Source organism: Pimephales promelas, chromosome 4, assembly GCF_988280905.1.
Source record: "Pimephales promelas chromosome 4, fPimPro1.hap1.1, whole genome shotgun sequence".
NCBI classification, from domain to species: Eukaryota; Metazoa; Chordata; class Actinopteri; order Cypriniformes; family Leuciscidae; genus Pimephales; species Pimephales promelas.
Window position 1 is genome coordinate 49,054,177 of NC_142772.1, and position 15,433 is coordinate 49,069,609.

General features: G+C 37.2%; 1 protein-coding gene across 1 annotated transcript in view; it reads right to left on the minus strand.

Annotated features, from left to right (window-relative positions):
* The window catches only part of dnm1a (dynamin 1a), an 86,839-nt gene that overhangs the window by 46,160 nt on the left and 25,246 nt on the right, over window positions 1–15,433 (minus strand). The window contains exons 6-11 of the mRNA XM_039661499.2: window positions 15,009–15,169; window positions 13,379–13,521; window positions 12,408–12,543; window positions 11,865–11,932; window positions 5,382–5,520; window positions 33–119 (exon numbers count right to left, since the gene is read on the minus strand). Coding sequence (XP_039517433.1) covers window positions 33–119; window positions 5,382–5,520; window positions 11,865–11,932; window positions 12,408–12,543; window positions 13,379–13,521; window positions 15,009–15,169 — 734 coding nt within the window. The remainder of the gene's footprint in view (window positions 1–32; window positions 120–5,381; window positions 5,521–11,864; window positions 11,933–12,407; window positions 12,544–13,378; window positions 13,522–15,008; window positions 15,170–15,433) is intronic.

Genomic DNA, 15,433 nt, shown 5'->3' on the forward strand with positions numbered 1-15,433 from the left:
AGGATGAGGGTTGAAAACGGGACGGGCCTCACCTGATCTTTAGTGCGGCTCTCGCGGTCTCGGATATGCTGAGTGACGATCCGCTCCATCTCCTCTCTCAGCATGGGGTACTGGGCCAACTGTGACACAATCACACGCGTTTGTGATGCCAATAAACCATACGACCAACACACTGAGTCTGCAACAGGTGATCACTACAACCTCTACTTACTGATGAAAATAATGACACCATTATTGAGAGAAAACCTGTTGCAAAGTCTGTAAAATCACAGTATCAACATAAAAAACACTATAGGCTACTGTATACATGCATGTCAATCATGTTCGTTGCACAGACAGGGCCTAAAACTAACTTTTTGCCACACATACCAATGGCCGGGAAAATTTAGCAAATGAAAAGTCATGGAAGTATTTTTGCAAAAGTAGCCTGTTGTGACACCTGACAATGTTCAAGTACAGAAATTGAATAAAGTAGGCTAATCAAATTTAAATAACACCAGTCACTGTGTAAATTAAATTAAAGTTACAAAAGTTATTCAGCCAAGAGCAGTGAGTGTTTATTTCATTACTGACAGACGCAGCAGGAATATTAGGCTACTGTCACTTTAAGAGCAAATGCACAGATCTAACATACTGATACTGACACACGCGTGTTTACTTTCTCAACTGTTCAGACATAACCGACTATGTTTACAAGGATTGACACCGCTTCATATACTGGTATTTGGCGCTTGCCGAGTGTTAATTTTTGGCCCTGTGCACAAACATACAGCATGTCACGTGACTCTAAAGTTCAATGCATTAAAATAGATAGTTATGAGCCTCTTGGCTTTGCAATGTCCTGTAATCTAACTAGGGATGCACTGATAGGAAAATTTTGGCCGATACCGGTAATTATTTTTATTTGAAAGCCGATAACCGATATATCGGCCGATAAATCTTAATTTTTATATATTTTTTGAGAGCCTGATTACAAAAACAAAAGTCTCACCATTAAAAGTCATATAATGCTGATATGACAGACTAAAATGCTAAACTGTAAATTCCTTTTTTTTAAGTGATTTAATCGTATTTCAAGCAATTTAATACATTATTTATTGGCTTTAATACATCGGCCAAATTTTCTTATCAGGCCGATAACGATAACATTAAAAAGGAACATATATCGGCCGATACTGATATGGTGGCCGATATATCGTGCATCCCCGACATTTAGCCAAATACCAAGAGTTGTGCACATGAATCATGATGATGAATCATTCACGATACGACCGACCGCTAATACTGATTTGATTTTGAATACTGCAATTTTTGCAACATAAATGTTAACCGAATTGTCAGGATCTGTGTGACTTGCGGATGCATTGGAATTTGAAGCCAGTGTAGAATTAAATAAATCAACCCACACACACGCACGCATATAAACAATCACAAAAACTACACCAGCAGAGTGTTTTGGTTCGCACAGGGATGCAGTGATGGGCGTCTAGCAGTGATCAGGGTTCTGTAGAAATGAGTGTTTCTAGAGCGAACAGGCATAACAAACGAGCTCAGAGATGAAGATTACTATGAGAACGAGAGGAGAAGACGTGAGTCCATGTGTGGATTCACACTGATGTTCCTTCAACCTTCATACTATTAAGTTATGAACCCATTTAATGTGAGTAAAACACATCGTCTGGCATTATTACGTCCTTCCAAACACATATGCTGCTCTTTTTAACACAATTTCTGAACAATCTTTCTCTTACAACCAGTTATACGAGTGTCAAGCTACAAAAAAGCACTGAATTATTGTATTTTCTAAATTATTATTAGAGCCCGACCGATAAAGGATTTTGAAGGCCGATACCGATACAAGTATTTTTGGGTTTTAAAATCCGATATTCCGATATATCGGCCGATATTTTATTTATTTTTATTTTTTTAACTGGACAGTCACAAACTGATAGTCACAAATTTTGTCATGCTTATTTGAGTTAAGAGAACTGATGTGGATGTTCTTTTAATTGTTATTCAATCAATGTATGTATCGTGACCAACTCAACGAGTGTTGCCAACAGGGACGGTGTAGAGTGCCCTCTGGTGGACAAACTACACAGCTCCAATTCATGGTTCAAGTGTGTTTTGTCTGTTTTTATTTTATTTTTGAAATATTAATTTATCGGCCAATTATAACTGCCGATACCGATAGTTTGGAAAATGCCTAATATCGGCCGATAATATCGGTCTGCCGATATATCGGTCTGGCTCTAATTATTATTAATTGTGTTGCCTCTTCACTTTCATGTCTTAGTGATACTAACTGATGTGATCATAATTATATAATACTTGGGTTGGGTTTTGAGTTCATTTTGGAGCTTGAAAATTCTTTAAAAAATATCATATTGCGCTTTAGAAAAAACAACAACATATGAATTTGGAAGGTGTGCAAATAATGGCAGTTTTCTTTTTTTGTATGAGCCAAATATGTTTTTTTTCCTCTTCTTTCAGACAAAACTCAAAACATCCAGTCCAAATCCACAGAAGCAAAGTGTTTTTGAGGGATACGTATGATGAAATGGTATGAGAGAGAGAGAGAGAGAGAGAGAGAGAGAGAGAGAGATGTATGACTGTTAGTCTGCTGGTGTAAGAAGACCTTCCAGCTCGAGCATCAGTTCTTATACGCAGGATTTCTCACGCTAGAACTAAAACACACACACATCCGACAGAAAAACACACTGAAAAACCAACGGGCCATACGAGGGAGCATGCGTTATTAATACAAGAACTGATTTGGATAAAATGTCTACGGCTACTGTTGTGTGAAAAACGACACAAATACTTAGTAAATTAAATTGACACAGACAAAATAAACCAGGATGAAATCTGAGAGGTAAGGATAGACCGATCGTTGCTGGACTAATCCTAATAAATCTGATCTACGCTCAATTTGAAAACAGCATATGTTGATTTTGATTTATGTGTGCACTAAAAAATACTGGGTTGTTGTTTGGGTGAAATATAGACAAACCCGAACGTTAGTTTATATTTAACTCAACACTTGGGTTTGTCCATATTTGACTGTAGTGTAGTATTTATTAACATCTTGTTATATGCAGTTTTTATTAAAATTTTACAGCTTGTCATTTTTATTTAGAGGAAATCCCAGAAGATTCAAAATTTGCCATTCAAATTTTTGTCTATTTAATATAATGTATTTAATATAATCTATAATATTAATAAAACAGTAAGAGTGGCCAAAAGTGACGTCCGGGGGGCATATTTGTTTTTAATGAACCTAAAAAATTGAATTGAACCCAATTCATTTTTTGGTGACACTTTATTTTAAGGACACGTTAGTACATGTACACTATAATAATAACAACAGTAAATTATGCATAATTACAAGCAGTGTTGGGTGTAACTAATTACTAATTACTACATCCCTTGAAAATGTAAAGTAAGGGATTACTCTTCATTTATCTGTAATTTAATTACAGTTACTTCTGATGTAATTGAGGAAAATACTGTGTATAGATCAATCCGATCTCACAGCGATTCGTATGCATTTCATGAGGTGTCTAAATATTACGACCGCACTCGTACAAATTCGTATAAATTATTGTAAAACATGTATGAAAAAAGTGTGAAATGTAATGAGATCAGACACAAAAAAATAGTGGGTTTAGCATCAAAATGTATTGTCTGATGTTAAAAAGTATGTTTTTATAATGTAACCTTCTCCACCTTGGTCAGTTTAAGGATAATTCATGCAATTTTATAGTGTTTATTTGAACGAAATAAAACAGATTCATGTCTATCCTTGTATTATTCAGCTGGTTGAGATTGATATGGGATTTTGAAAGTAATAATTAAAAGTAATTAAATACTTTTTAGAGAGAGTAATTAGTACAGTAATCTAATTACATTGTTGAAGAGGTAATTAGTAACTAGTAATTAATTACTTTTTTAGAGTAACTTACCCAACACTGATTACAAGTAACTTATCCTAAACCAAACCAAAGAAAGAACATACTTCATTAATATTGCTACTATGTTACTACGTCACCTTAAAATAAAGTGTCACATTATTAAAATATTTTAAATAAAATTATTTATCTGACACAATTACTTGTGAAACTACAGCTACGGGTTTTATTTTACCATGCAAAAGAACAAATAAAAGCTGACTACAGCATAATCAGTTATTAATATTTCACAGGTTCTTGTTTTTGCATTTGTTTTTTTTCCACAACTTACAGTATCATGTTTCATTGTGTTATTATCACAAACAAAACAATCCACTCCAAGCATAACTACGCAATATGCTTACAAAGGGTGAAGATGTACATTTTCCTCGACTGGGCATCACTTCTGGCCACTTCTATATGCAATTTTTTCCATATTTAGGGCTGTCAAACGATTAATCGCGATTAATCGCATACAAAATAAAAGTTTGTGTTTACACAATATATGTGGGTGCACTGTGTATAATTATTTTGTATGTATAAATAAATACACACACATGCATGTATGTTTAAGAAAAAAATACTATTTAATATTTATATATAATATAAAGTATATATATAAATCTATATACATTATATACATGAAAATATTTCTTAAATATATTCAAGCATGTGTGTGAATTTATATATATAAAATAATTATACACAGTGCACCCACATATATTATGTAAACACAAACTTTTATTTTGTATATATAAATAAATACACACACATGCATGTATATTTAAGAAAAAAATACTATTTATATATAAAATATAGTATATATAAATCTATATACAGTGTATACATGAAAATATTTCTTAAATATATTCAAGCATGTGTGTGAATTTATATATATAAAATAATTATACACAGTGCACCCACATATATTATGTAAACACAAACTTTTATTTTGTATATATAAATAAATACACACACATGCATGTATATTTAAGAAAAAAATACTATTTATATATAAAATATAGTATATATAAATCTATATACAGTGTATACATGAAAATATTTCTTAAATATATACAAGCGTGTGTGTATTTATATATATAAAATAATTATACACAGTGCACCCACATATATTATGTAAACACAAACTTTTATTTTGTATGCGATTAATCGTTTGACAGCCCCCGATAGACACCCGATGTTATTGTTAACTAAATCATTCCAGTTCTGTCATGATTCACACACTTAAAGAGGTTTGGAACGGCATTAGTGTGAGTAAACGATGACAACAAACTCATTATATTTATAATATTACCACCTAGAATAAACAAAACTACATTCACAGCTACGACTTTTGCCATTGCGTCCAGCCATCGGTCTATCCGTACGTTTAAGATAGACGTGGACGAACGGAGCTTCGTTCCTCTTTACCTTCTCACTACATTTGTGAATGGTGGAGGAGAGCTCGCTCACAACCATATCTATACATTTGAGGCACGGCCCGTTTAGCTTTTGGATCTGCTTTTTCACTATGGCCTCAAAGGCCAGGTCAGGGGTGAACAGGCCCGTCCTGCAGAGGAAGAGTCATGGAGAGAGAGGAGAAGAGGTGGAGGGATGACAGATAGACAGGGTTGGAGGGCAGATAGATAGACAGCACAGAGGAAAGAGAAGTGAGACATTTGGTTTCTCCTCAAGCCATTCGACAGCGAGCCGCAGAGAAGTCGACCCGTGGCCGAGACCCAAGCCTTCAGAAAGCAGATGCGCAGACCAAAGGCAGTCGAATGAATTGAATTTGAATTTGGTTCATATTCATATTCAAATAGACTCAGATAGACCTTTATTTGTTATAATTGTGATGATTATGTTTTACAGCTTATGAAAACGTTTTCACAACTTGAGGTTCTGACGATTGTTTACAGTTGTAACGGTTTATAAAAATAGAAGAGTATGATTAAATTATATTTCATAGAATATAACAGTAATAAATGTGAACATTATAAGTTTAATAGTACATTCATATTTGTTGCATTTAGTGTAACGCACTGTAAAAATGCTTTTTAAAGATTTACAATAAAAAAATTTTACAATAAAAAAATTTTAGCGTTAGAATTAGAAATAGTTTCCTGCATTAATTTCTTTTTTTGTGTGTGTTCATTAAATTTACATGAAAGTACTGTATGTAACGCACTGTAAAAAATATTTCGTTATATATACAAATATATAATTATAAGTATGTTTTACAATGAATCAGTCTTTCTTGTTTATTTCAATGTTGCATTTTTTGTTTTCTTGCATTTACATTTTGCGACAAAACAAATCTCTCGGTTGGTATTTGCGGTATATTTGTAACATTCAGTTCATCTTTTAAATTTGTAACTCTTTGTTTGTGGCGTTTCCTTTCCGTTACTACGGTTTCTAGAATGTTCTCATTTGTTGTCATAGCGACTCATTGTTTGATTAAATTGATACATCTGTTGCTTGTTCAGCCCTTTAGTTACTCTCGAAAATACTCTTTCTGTAACAATATTATATATTGCAAGAATCATTTCTTTTGAAGTTGTGAAGAGAACAGAACACACTGTAAACATTATAGTGTAAATCAGAGAGATATTGGAGTACATTTTACAAGGAAATACTATTTCAGTCTATCTACGTCAAAATGTCTTGTTTATTTCAGTGTTACTTGGAGTTTCCTTGCAATGTTTTAAAGTAAATCCTTCTCAATCTATGATGGCATTTGTATTTGTGCACCTTCTATATAGTATTTACAGTGCCTGAGTCTTTTTAGAGCTGCTTTATTTACAGCAGAATTTGAATTAGTCTCATATTTGATACTCATATAATATTTGAAACAATTTCTATTGTATAAAGCACTACAGTATATATATAAACGATAATTGACTTGTGATTTAGCCTAAGTGTCCTCGAGAAGCTTCTGCCATGGTTTTTCTGCACTGGATTTATTGATCAATATCTCTTGACTGCCGTTAGCCACGTCTGTGCCTTCCTCAAAGCTTCTGTCTCGAATAAACAGAGTGTTTGGACGCTGAGGTCTGCTAGATGAGCTCATGAAGAACAATGTTAGCTTGGGGTTTTGGATCATGAAATATCATAATTTAACGGCAAAAATAGGGCTGCACAATATATTGAAATTATGGAAAATATCACCAATGCATATCAGTTCATGTTGATGCAGATAGTACTGGGTTCGGCCGGTCAAGATGGCATGAAATGGTTGGTCAGTTTTGGCGGTAACCGTCTGTAGTGTGTCGGTTACGGAGCTGCACGATCAAGCGTTGAAAGATCACAATCTCCATTCAAACACCCACATGATCTTATTTCTAATTGTCAATGATTCGTCTATTAATACTTTGATCACAGTGAACATTCAAATCTGCATTCTGACCCAGAGAAAGCAGTTGTCATCATGCATAGATATGAAAACAGCGTATTTTCAATCACACAGAATCATTATTTTTGTGTTACAAATATTCAAATGATCACAGAAGTTCTGGGATAAAAGTTTATAGTTCGGATATTAACACTGATGTCTACGGTAGCAATGAAAATAGAGTTAACCAATAATCGTTACACCAGTAGGTGGCGACAAGTGGCTGTTAAAAAATGTTTGTCACTGAATCATTTATACAAGACATTCATTCAAAAACAAGGATTCATCCAGTAATGAAAGAAGTGAAGTCTTTATGAGTGAGTCATTGAATCATTCACTCAAGAGTTAATTCAAATTAATTAAATGTATTTTTTGAATAGACTGCACTGCAGTAATTAACATTTTGTTAGAAACTCTAATAAATGACGTTATGTTATTTAGTTATCTATTCAGAATCATATGGAAGCTTGTTTCCATATGATCTTCCATATGAAGAGATATTAAGTCAGCATTGCGAGATATAAAGTCATAATTCTGCCTTTTTTTAAACTCGCAATTGCGAGTTTATATCTCGCAATTATGACATCTTTTCTCTTAGAGTTATAAAGTTTATAACTTGTGAGTTATAAAGTCCAATTCTAAGAAAAAAATGACTGGCTTTTTTCACAATTCTGACTTTATAACACGCAATTGCAACTTTATATCATGCATTTCTGAGATAAAAAGTCAGAATTGTGAGATATAAAGTCGCAATTACCTTTTTATTTTTTATTCGACTATAGCGGAAACAAGCTTCCATAGAATCGTGATCTCTATTTTAAACCAAAAAAAAAATTGGTTCTCAATTTATCCAGATTAGTGCAGCTCCAGTTTTTGTTTTTAAATGTTTAAATTTAAATATGTTTTAATAAATCAAATATCCCATTCAACAAGCAAACACATTCTTCTTGAATATCGTGCAGCCCTAGTAAAAACACTGTTAAACAGGTTAATGCTCACTTAACCCTTACGTTTAACGAAATTATCGTAACAAATAATTTATCCAAAATCGTGCAGCTCCAGTTTGTTATATAATTTTCCGTTTCTCAGCTATAAATCAAATATCACATTTAACAAGCCTTGGATATCGTGCAGCCCTAGTAAAAACGCTGTTAATTCTTTCCGAAATGATCGTAATCAAAGGAGGTTGAAACCTCAGCGTCCACGACTCTCTGTACACAAAGCCATTCCACCCAGAACCTCTGTCCAAAGCTCAGGCACACGAACATACACGACAATAAACACCCACAATCCCCCTGGGGGGGGTCACAGGTGGATCACAGCAATAGTTTGGGTTGATGGGAGACACGGAAAACCCCTCCACCAGGCCTTTACCTTCTTAGTACACTGCCTAACGGTATTGACTAGCTCAGAAATGACCATGTCCACACATTTCTGGCACGGCTCTTTAGTCTTCATGATCTGCCTTTTCACAATGGTCTCAAAGGCCATGTCCGGTGTGAAGAGCCCAGTTCTGTCCGACCAGAGGGAACGGACAGGCCCGGGAAAAGAACGACAGAGGAGAGAAAGAAAAGGAAAAATTGGGTGGAAAGAAGAGCGTTAATCCAACAAACTCCCTCCCCAGCCCATAATCATGAATGAAGAACTGAAATAATGGCTCGAAACTGGAGCTTATGCCGACGCTCAATTGTTAAAACTGTGGCTGCAATTCACTTAACGGCCACCGGTGTCGCTAGCAACAAGAGTTTCTCAATTCTACATAGAGCACCTTCGAATATCAAATCTCTGAAATATGACTTATAAGGGAAAACACAACTAAAACGTTACATAGATATGACAATAATACTTTACAACGCGGTTCCGTGTGTTAAAGAAGAACTCCGGCGCAAAATGAACCTTTGGTCTAATAAAACATTGGTATCTGAGATTTGTAGAACGGTTGACTATTTGTAGAACGGTTGACTAGTTATTTGACCAAAGGTTCATTTTGCGCCGGAGTTGTCCTTTAACATTAGACTCTAACATTAACACAAAACTGTGCGTATGTTCATTAGGGCCCTATGAAATCCGTTTTATTTTTTCCCAAACTCCGTTTTTTCCGTTTTAATTTTTGGGAATTCGTTTTTTTTTTAACCCTTGACTGTTATTTTAGTTGTAAAAATAGTATGCTTTTAAAGTTAATGATTAAAATGTATTAAAAAATACAAATAAATTAGGAATGACCTTAAATTTATTGAGGTAATACAGACATTTCAGGAAATACTGCATGATGCAACATAACACTGCACTCTTCAAGTAACAACAAAATATGGTTATGAGCTTTAAACTGTAATATAAATTATATTCGTTTATATAAGTTTAAATAAAGTCACACTTTGTCTCTCACAGAGTTCGCTTTCGCTTTTGTCCAGTCCGGCGCCTCATCGACAGACGCTGTGTGCACGTCGTGTGTGTGTGAGATTGAGATGCGTGAGTGAGAGAGAGACGGAGGGACGGCGGGGAAATACAACTGAAAGAATACGCTGCGTGTTTCAAATACTGTTAAACTGAAACGCAGTATGTGGTGGCGAATTAGTCAATGTGTAGGAAACACTGTATAAGTCGCGTACGAACAGGAGTGCGTTTCCCGAAAGCATCGTTAGCCAACTATGGTCGCTAGTTCCGTCGTTACCAATAGAGTTCAATGGAAATTGTGACCACGATTGTGACCAAAAAATCCACGAAATTCCACGTTAACACTAGATTCCGCGTTAACTGGCCAATTCCACGATTTCGTCCGTGATTTCGTTATCGCGGAAATCATAGGGCCCTATATAACAGCAATGTAAAGAAGTATTTTCAGTGTCGACCCTCTCGTCTGACGTGACCCGTGAGACACAAACTCGTAATAAAGATTGTTGGACAAAAGGAGGATCATAAATAAAATGTGGCAATAATAAAGCCTCACGTTGGTTATTGAAGCCCAAAGGTCACATGTTTTCTACTCCTAAAGACGAGACTCAACAGACGGAGGTTCGTTCGAGAGGCGAGGAGAGACATACAGACAAGACGCGTTTCCATTACACATTTGCGCAAAACTTTTGTGTGATAAACTATTGACGTTTCCATAAACCGATGTTATGCGACTGAAACGTCATTGTTTTCTCTCGCGATAAGTCTTTACGTATTTAAATTGACATCGCAATAGCCATGATATTTTAATCGTAGGAGACGTGGGCGTTTTATCCACGCATTAACAGCGTTTCTCCCTCATATCGGCTTCAAGATCTTCATAAATTGTGGCATTTCTTTGTGGTTTAGAATCCAGTCTTTTATGAGTTTAATGAAGAACTCGCTCTCGTCTTCTGTCCAAACACCCCACGTCATGTTTAAAGAAGAGTCGACCGGTACGTACGTCAGGTGGTCTATAAATGCTAAAAAACTGTTTCTTTTGAAGTTTTGCGAAATAGTGATTTTTCGAATTGCCTGAAAAAACGCCTCATGCGGAAGTAAAATCTTTTTTACGATGCATATTTTTAAAATCTTTTACACAAGTTTTTGCAAAATCTACGTGTTTCCATTGAGCGTTTTATCAATTCGCAATTTCAATTTGCGCAATTGGAAGGGAAATGGAAACGCGGCTACTGTCACAAATCGAATCACAAAACCCTCATCCTCTGATTGGATGACACTGAAGTCAGAGATGTTTGTGATTGGATGTGTGACCCCAGGTTTACCCATGGTTTCACCACAGGTGTGACCCCAGGTTTGACCACAGGTGTGATCACAGATGTGACCCCAGGTTGACCCCAGTTTGACCAGAGGTGTGACCCCAGGTTTGACCACAGGTGTGATCACAGATGTGACCCCAGGTTGACCCATGGTTTGACCACAGGTGTGACCACAGGTGTGACCCCAGGTTTGACCCCAGTTTGACCAGAGGTGTGACCCCAGGTTTGACCACAGGTGTGACCCCAGGTTGACCCATGGTTTGACCACAAGTGTAACCCCAGGTTGACCCATGGTTTGACCACGGGTGTGACCCCAGGTTTGACCCCAGTTTGACCAGAGGTGTGACCCCAGGTTTGACCACAGGTGTGACCCCAGGTTGACCCATGGTTTGACCACAAGTGTAACCCCAGGTTGACCCATGGTTTGACCACGGGTGTGACCCATTGTTTGACCACAGGTGTGATCCCAGATGTGACTCCAGGTTGACCCATGGTTTGACCACAGGTGTGACCCCAGTTTGACCACAGGTGTGACCCCAGGTTTGACCACAGATGTGACCCCAGTTTGACCACAGGTGTGACCCCAGGTTGACCCATGGTTTGACCACAGGTGTGACCCCAGGTTGGCCACAGGTGTGACCCCAGGTTGACCCATGGTTTGACCCCAGGTGTGACCCCAGGTTGGCCACAGATGTGACCCCAGGTTGACCCATGGTTTGACCACAGGTGTGACCCCAGGTTTAACCACAGGCTTGACCCCAGGTTTGACCCCCAGGTTGCACACGAGCGGGACAGAGATATAAACACACGTGCCTGATGCCGTGGATGTTCTTGATGGCGTAGCTGATCTCCTTGCGCAGCTCCTTCTCATCAAACTCCATCTGAGGACAGAGATCATGTGACTGAGTTACACATCAGCACGGATTACAGGTGACAGTTTATTATGAACCTGCATTTAAAATTGTGTGCGTGTGTGTGTGTGTGTGTGAGAGAGAGAGAGAGTGAGTGTGTGTGTGTGTGTTTGAGTGAGTTTGTGTGTGTGTTTCCAGGCAAAGGAAAGTGGAATATTTTACTCTTAAAGGGCCGGAGGGAGACACAATCCCCTTAAGAGTCTTAAGAGTTTAAAGAGTTTTGTAGTCATTTTAGCTGCAAAAAACTCCCGCAGAAGACGTTCAACACTATCAGTCAAACGATTTATTCTGGTAAGAAGTGTCTTCTGCTTATTTATTTGATCAAAAATACAGTAAAAACACTGAAATACTATTACAACTTAAAGGAAACATTTCTTATTATCAATGTTGAGAAGTTTTGGCCTACATGTGCCGTTACTGCTCTCACACACACACACACACACACCTTCACCAGCTCGAAGGGGAAGCGCTCGTGGAAGATGCGATTGATGCGGGCTCCTCCGGAGAGCTCATACGTGTCTATCTGATCTCCAGATCCCTCGATACGCTTCTCAAAGTCCACCGAGAACTGCTGCACCATCCTGAAACACACACACACACACACACACTGGAGATCCAGCATCTGCATTTTCATTTATTCATTTAGCAGATGATTTAATCTAAAGCAGTGGTTCCCAAACATGTTAGATTTGGCGTCTCCCCCTCTCTCAGACTCAGAGCTCTGCTACCGTCATAGACATATACACTAGACGTCACCTTGGATACGGCAGTTCATTAGAACGAATGCGTCAATAGAGCCGCCATCTTGAAACAGGGGAGCCCCTCCACTTTAATGCATCAGCGTCAATGTAGTATACGCAGGTCTAACGCAAATAAAATCACCACAAATCATCATGAATGCGATTTTTTCTTGTTTTTTTTGTTTTTTTCCAACGGTCAGACATGTATTTATCATTGATTCCAGAAAGAAAAAAAAAAATTTTTTTTTTTTTTTAAACACTCTTCCTAGTTCAGATTTCATCCGTGAACTTCATACGCTGCACAAAAGTCCGCCACCATCAAGTAAAGGCAGAGATAGCAGCGTTACCTAGCTACTTCCTATGACAAGACCCCTGTTCCAAGATGGCGGCGGTTTTGACGCATGCTTAGAACCCCCAGGTGAGGTCTAGTGTATATGTCTATGTGCTGCCGTGGACAGGTGACACTCGAAAACTAGAATATCTGTAATCCAAAATAATCACAATTATAACTAATAAAGGCTTGAAATATCTCACTTTGCATGTAATGAGTCTGAACTTTTGCAGCATATTCTCATTTTCCCAGTGTCACCTGTGGTTACGGTGTTTCACCTGCTGGAAATGCATGCTGGGTTTTGTTGTTATTTTAAGGTAGGGCTGAATTAAATGTGAGACTGACTGCAACAGGGCCTTGGTCTTGCGGGACGGGTCGTCCGGACGGAAGTTCTTGTATTCGTCCACTTCTTTCTCGATGGACAGCACCTGGCTCTGCAGTTTGGCACGCAGCGCCGGGAGCGTGTCGCGGATGTGATTGGTCAGTTGCTGCGGAAGAACGACAGAGAGTTGAAGGTTTAATGAAGGAATTTTGGGACATGGCGTCGAAAAAAAATAATGAACTTTTCAGTGTGTTACGGTGATGCACAACTCAACGGAGCATAAATAGCAAACATAAGTTCACAATACAACGAAATAAAGTCACAATACAACAAAATAAAGTCAACACAATTACATAAAGCCATGACACAACTAAATAAAGTTCACAACGAAAATAAAGCCGCAACATAATTAAATAAAGCCACAACATGCATAATAAAGCCGCAACACAACGAAATAAATCAACAACACAACTAAATTAAGCCACAAAACACATAATAAAGCCAAAACACAACGAAATGAAGTCACAATACAACAAAATAAAGCCACAACACAACAAAATTAAGCAACAACCAACAACACACATAATAAAGCCAAAACACAACAAAATTAAGCAACAACACACATAATAAAGCCAAAACACAACTAAATTAAGCCAAAACAGAACAAAATAAAGCCAAAACACAATTAAATAAAGCCACAACACAACAAAATGAAGTCACAACACAACAAAATTAAGCCACAACACAACAAAATTAAGCAACAACACACATAATAAAGCCACAACACACATAATAAAGCCACAACACAACTAAATTAAGCCACAACAGAACAAAACAAAGCCAAAACACAATTAAATAAAGCCACAACACAGAGAAATAAAGCCACAACTAAATTAAGCCACAACACAACAAAATAAAGCCACAACACACATAATAAAGCCACAATACAACAAAATAAAGCCACAACACACATAATAAAGCCACAATACAACAAAATAAAGCCACAACACACATAATAAAGCCACAACACACATAATAAAGCCACAACACACATAATAAAGCCACAACACACATAATAAAGCCACAAAAGAACAAAATAAAGCCAAAACACAACAAAATTAAGCCACAACAGAACAAAATAAAGCCACAACACAATGAATCCGCAACACTGGTTTGTCTAGATCACTCTTATTCCTCGGCTGGGGTCGTGTTGAGACTTTGAAGCTGCACTGAAACTCACATTTGGACCCCATTAAAGTCAATATATGGAGAGAAATCCTAGATTATTTTCCGTAAAAACAGCCATTTTTAGACATTACTGCAATTTTGAATGGAATAAATTAACTCTTTCACACACAGTGGGCACTAAAGTGGACAGCTATTCAAAAAATGCTAATTTTTGCATTTGCATTGGTTTTGATGGCATACTTGCACATAAACCTGTACAAGTGACAAACCAGTCAGAAATGCCAATTTGTGGCAGAATATCAGTTCATTCTGGCAATCCTATTGTTGCATCAAGTAACATCTGAGGAGTCAAATCTGAAGGGAGACAGTCAGACGTGAACATCTTGGATGATGTGGAGAGTAAACTATCAGGAGATTGTGAACTATACTCCTCTAAGCTCTGTCTGTCGGTCTTCATCGTCTCACCTGGTTGAGGGTTTTCTGCAGGAACGGCGTTCCCATGCGGTCGGCCAGGTGTCTATAACTGGGATGAGACAGGAAAAACTTCCTCTCCGCAGCCATAGCCGCGTTAATATCCTTCTTTCCGTCGATGTCTTTCTGACTGCGGTTCACCACACCGATGTAACCTGCAGTCAAACACACACATCATCTGATCTTAGCAGAAACTGATGAGAGATGTTTGACTTCATACTCAGATTGCATGCTTTCTTACTTCTGCAAATGTGAGCATAGTTTGAGACATTTATGCATTTTTATATTTATGCATTTTTATATTTATGCCTTTGGCAGAAGGTACACTGCAAATAATCCTTTTCTTACTTAATATTTTTGTCTTGTTTTCAGTCAAAGTGTCTAAAAATTCTTAAATCAAGATGCATTTACTAGATGAG